Source organism: Hipposideros armiger, unplaced genomic scaffold (genome assembly GCF_001890085.2).
Source record: "Hipposideros armiger isolate ML-2016 unplaced genomic scaffold, ASM189008v1 scaffold_25, whole genome shotgun sequence".
In the NCBI taxonomy this organism is placed as follows: domain Eukaryota; kingdom Metazoa; phylum Chordata; class Mammalia; order Chiroptera; family Hipposideridae; genus Hipposideros; species Hipposideros armiger.
In genome coordinates this window covers 5,010,770-5,015,964 of record NW_017731375.1, presented here as the reverse complement: position 1 = coordinate 5,015,964, position 5,195 = coordinate 5,010,770, and the positions used below count along the sequence as shown (strand labels likewise).

The window sequence follows — 5,195 nt, the reverse complement described above, 5'->3', positions numbered from 1 at the left end:
GTTTGCACTTCAGTGGGCCAAATCAAATCTGATATTGTTTTACCTTTTATTTGGTGTGTGGAAGGTGTGCGGAAGAGGGGGTAGTCTTATACGGCAAGTATATAACAAACTCTATTTTGAGTGGAAATGTTAGGGGGTCGTCTTATACGCCCAGTCGTCTTATACGCCGGCAAATACGGTATGCGATCACATCATTTCCTCCCCAAACCAGTTTTTGTTAAATACAAAACAAGTGAATAGCACTAAAAAATTCCCACCATTTGTTATTTCTGACAATCTTGTAAGCATTGTGTATCCAACTTACTTTCTTTATAGGAGCTTTTTCTTCAGCTTCCTCATCATCAAACTCATCATCATCATCACTACAAATGAAAAAAGCCATTATTACCGATTCAATGCACTCAAAGGGTCTTGAAGAGGTATTGCACATTCACGTCCACTGCACCATTATTCACAATTGCCAAGTGGAAGGCAACCCAAAATCCATCAACAGTTAAATGGCTAAAGAAAATTACATACATATAATGGAACACTCAATCTTAAAGAAATCCTGTCACATGCTGCACATGAATGAACCTTGAGAACATATGCTAAGTGAAACAAGGCAGTTACAAAAATACAAATACTGTATGATTCAACTTATATACCTAGAGTAATCAAACTCTTTATAGAAACCAAAAGTAGATTGGTGGTTGCCAGAAACTGGGGAGAAGTGAAAATGGGGAGTTTCTGTTCAATGTGTGTATTTTTCAGTATTACTAGATGAGTTTGTCATTTGTTACACAACAATGTAAATATGGTTAATACTACTGAATTGTACATTTAAAAAATGACTAAAATGTTAAATGTTATGTATTTTCCAGCTGAAAAAAATGGAAAAAAAATTGGGGATGGGGTAGTTGAACTTAAAAATAAAAAACATTCCATGTTCAGATATATTAAGGTGGCAACTCTCTCCAAATTTTAAACTACAGATTCAATGCAATCCTTAAAAGAATCCCCAGCTGGCTTCTCTGTAGAAATCAATCCTCAAATTAATATGGAAATTCAAGAAACCCAAAGTAACCAAAAAAGACCTTGAATAGGAACAAAGTTGGAGGATCCACACTTAGTGGGTTCTGAACAGGAATCTATAAAAAACTACAAAGCAACAGAAATCAAGTGTTTTTACTGGTTTAAGGATAGACACGTCAATAGACTGGAACTGAAGAGTCCAGAAATAAATCCACATATTTATGGTAATTATTTTCAACACGAGTGCCAAGACCATTCAAAGTGGAAATAAGTCTTTTAACAAATGATGGTGGGACAACTCGATATCTACATGCAAAGGAATAAAACTGGCCCTCTATCTCACACCATATACAGAAATTCAAAATGGATCAAAGATCTAAATGTAAGAGCTGAAACTATAAAACTTTTACAAGATTTGGCAATGGTTTCTTAGGTTTGACACCAAAAGTATAAGCAATAAAAGGACTGACTTCATGAAAATTCAAAGGACACCATCAAAAGAATGGAAAAGACAACCCACAGAATGGGAGAAGATATTTGCAAATCTTATCTGTTTCCAAAATATATAAAAATTTTCTTACAACGCAATACAAAGTACTGGTACATGCTACAACATGGATGAATCTTAAAAACATTGTGTAAAGTTAAAGAAACCAGTCACAAAAGAGCCCATACTATAGGATTCCATGTATATATAGGGAAATCTGGTTCACACTTTAATTACTTTAAAAACCTATATACTGGCCAAATTTTTCTTTTCCATACAACATAGCCTGTGTATAAAACAGGAGCAATTTCATTAAAGTGCAACCAAAAATACACTCCTCTTTTCAACACTGGAGTAAAATTTACTGTGTTAACTAGAGCAAGGATGTAGTTTACATAAAACCATATATAAATAATAATCCTTTAAGTGATTTTTAACAGTGATTTTGTCAATTTTGGCCTTACAACCCAATCTCTGCATGTGCCCCTCCATACTAGAAACAAGATGACAGTGATTTCTATAAAACCACTATCATAAGGTTTATTAGTATATTCACTAATAACGTAGGGGAAAAGGGTTTTTTACGGAGAGAGCAACATAGAATATTAATATTATAAATTTTAAAGTACAAAATTTAAATGGCCTTGCTTACATCAACAGGAAATTAACCAACCTCACACCATACTCTTTCCAGTCCCAAAACAGAATCCATCAACCTTTTATCCTGTGGGTTCCAAGTCTTCTGAGGCTAGGCTTAGAATTCCACATAACTTGATCAACTTACAAACCTTGAGCCACCTGCACCTCTTTACGTTTTCACTGCCACCTAACCAGTGGAATTTTTCTGTGGAATTTTTCTAAGACTTGTTACCCTTAAGGCATCCATTAACTAAATAAATGTCCCTACCTAGGCATATATGCGACTACCCTTTCTTCTCTTAAATGAAAACTTACTAATTTAAACCTTAATAGCATCTATACCTTTCATTCTTCACTCACTACCTACCTAACTTAAGAACATGGGAGACAAGACCACTATCTTGTTCTTTCATTATAACTATCTTGCATTGTGGTTACATTAGAAATTATCCCCATTTTAAAAACAGGAAATCTTCCAAAGCCCAAGCAGGATCAAGATACCAATCAGGTCCTACTCTAAAGCCTTCGCAGAAAGGACTGGTCTCCAAAGTCTCAGTGACTCTGTGCTATTAAACATTCACTTATAAACCTATGCAAAGGTTAACATGAAATCACCCAAGATTAAACTCAAGCCTAATTAAGCGTCATATACCATCCAGATTCTCATTTCTGTCCTAAGCCCATTTCCCATTCCTTTCTTGGCATCTATTTTTTAAATTCTTACTAATGGCAAATATTCTTAAAGTAATAAAAAAAATCAAACATGAAGTATACTGAGTTAGTAAGTTTAACACGCATTTTTTAAGCATAACTCTTTCAGCCTTTTCCTACTTTCTGCCTTTATTGTCACGCTCAAAGGTCTTTTTAAAGAACTACCACTTTGGCCAGTTGAGGTTACCGAAAACCTAACTTCCAGATATGATCATTAATCAGTGCATGATCTCTCAGTCTTTCTTAGATTTGAATATTTTCAATAACTATATATGGACCAACCTGGGAACTCAGGGACAAAGTTGACAGGCAATTAAAATTCAATGTATTAGATAAGTTATTGATACTGTCGCATAAAGACCAATTATGAATAGCATTTTATTCTGGTGTGCATTTAAATATTTACCATAGCCTGACCTAGTTTAATAAACACATTAAATCTTGTTTCCAACCAGATTTTAAATGTTCCATGAAAATCCTATTCCCTTTTAGAATCTTATTTTCTTAACAAGAACCAGAGAATGACGGGACCAAAATCCTTTGTGGGGAAAAAAAAAAAATTCCTTAAGCGACAACTTACAAAGTGAATGTAGCTAGAGCTCTTTAGATTCTCTTTCCACCCAACCCACTGATCATAAAATATATCAGACTTCTTAGCATACAGTAATGTGTCCACGATCATCTTCCTCAGTCAGGAAAAAGGCACCTGGTCAAACACATTTAGGAAATGCTACATACTCTATCCATCTGAAAATTTGCAATGTGCTATTCAGCATTTTAATGGCTCACAGTTCCAATAATGTCCTTTAACTAAGCTCATTCAGCTCGAACTGAAAATCAGTATTTACCGTTGCTTTAAAGCTATTACTTAGTTCCACAGGATGATTTTGGCAAATGATTTTCATAAAACTCCCCCCATACAACTATGTCATGTTTCTAAGCACATACTACTTACTCTTCATCATCATCCTCATCATCATCGTCGTCGTCATCTTCATCAGCAGAAAGTTTTACTTTTTTCTGTGGAACTTTGCTGCCACTTCCAGGGGCAGAACGCTTTCCAGATATACTCAGGAGTTTCACGTCCTCCTCCTCGTCATCTTCTGACTCTGCATCTTCTTCTACAGCTANCTTTTTCTATACTTGCTTGCATTTTTGCTTTAATGTCTTCTACAGAACTAGGCCCTTTCGGTGTTTTAGGAGTTTTTTCCTGTTTTTTGAACGATTCTTGACCCTGGGGAAAAAGTTAAATTTCAAAAGGTTGTAAGATACAGCTCTTAATTCAGACCAACTCTACTTAGCTTTTCTAAGTTATTCTTACAATCTTCCCTTGTAAGAATATACAACAGATAGACACCAAACATACACCAGAGCTGAGCTGCTATTATAAATAAATTCATGTCTGAACAATTATTTTGTTCTTCTAGTCATTTCTTAAGAAAAATATACGAATAGTTTGAGCCTGCCTTTATATTCAACACCAGGATGCCATCAAAAACAAAGCCAGAAGGCACATAAGAATGAAGAAAGAAAATCAATGCAGCTTGAAGCCTGGGCCCAACCCAGAGCATTTAAATGATAACCTCCAAGTCCAGGTATTGTGGTTCTTTTAATCTCCTTACTTATTCACAGCCAGAGTTGAGAAACTCTGCACTATGCAAGAAATACTCCTTTCACACAAGCATCAAGATTGTTTACAGCAGACACCTGTTTATATCATAGTAAAAGTATTTGTTGACTTTCTCCCTCACTAGAAAGCCAGCAGCTATAAATATGAAAATGACCATCAACAAGCACATTTTAGTTCTTTAAAGACACCAATTCCAGGTATTCTCCAAAGGCCTGTTATATTTCAGATAGACTGCATTCTTCCATAGTAGAAACTTCAACTTTTCTAACTAGTTCAATGAAACCAGTATTTATGTGTATGTTGCCACTTACTTTTGATCTTGGTGTTGATGGTTTTGAGTCTTTTCCATTCTGGTTTGATTTTTGTGCATTTTTGGCTGGAGTATCTCGAATAGACTGTAATTAGAAATTAATCTTAAACAACGCATAAAGACATCAGTGCAAATAAAAATGCCCCAAACCATGTAAGAAAAGCAGCCAGGCTAAGATGAACCAATTATATTGAAAAAAAAAAAAACTTGCAAAAGGACTAACAAAGAAGAAAGCTACACGAATAAAGAGAATAAATCATTCCCCGCTATTAGAAGTTTTCAAGACAGCCCTACTCATGACCAGTTTTAAGTACCGTATTTGCCGGTGTATAAGACGATTTTTTGGCCCTGAAAAATATGCCTCCAAGTGGGGGGTCGTCTTATACGCCAGGTACACTTCAGAT

The 5,195-nt window shown here is 35.2% G+C and overlaps 1 protein-coding gene and 1 long non-coding RNA gene across 2 annotated transcripts in view; both read right to left on the bottom strand.

Annotated features, from left to right (window-relative positions):
* Nucleotides 1-5,195, bottom strand: part of NPM1 (nucleophosmin 1) — a 21,969-nt gene that overhangs the window by 7,699 nt on the left and 9,075 nt on the right. The window contains exons 5-6 of the mRNA XM_019635977.1: nucleotides 3,807-3,978; nucleotides 305-362 (exon numbers count right to left, since the gene is read on the bottom strand). Of these exons, the coding sequence (XP_019491522.1) occupies nucleotides 305-362; nucleotides 3,807-3,978 (230 nt within the window). The remainder of the gene's footprint in view (nucleotides 1-304; nucleotides 363-3,806; nucleotides 3,979-5,195) is intronic.
* LOC109379411 (uncharacterized) lies at nucleotides 4,004-5,160 on the bottom strand. The gene is made up of 2 exons (XR_002123198.1): nucleotides 4,793-5,160; nucleotides 4,004-4,085 (listed from the first exon to the last, which is right to left on the bottom strand). It is a non-coding gene; the product is annotated as an uncharacterized LOC109379411 (long non-coding RNA).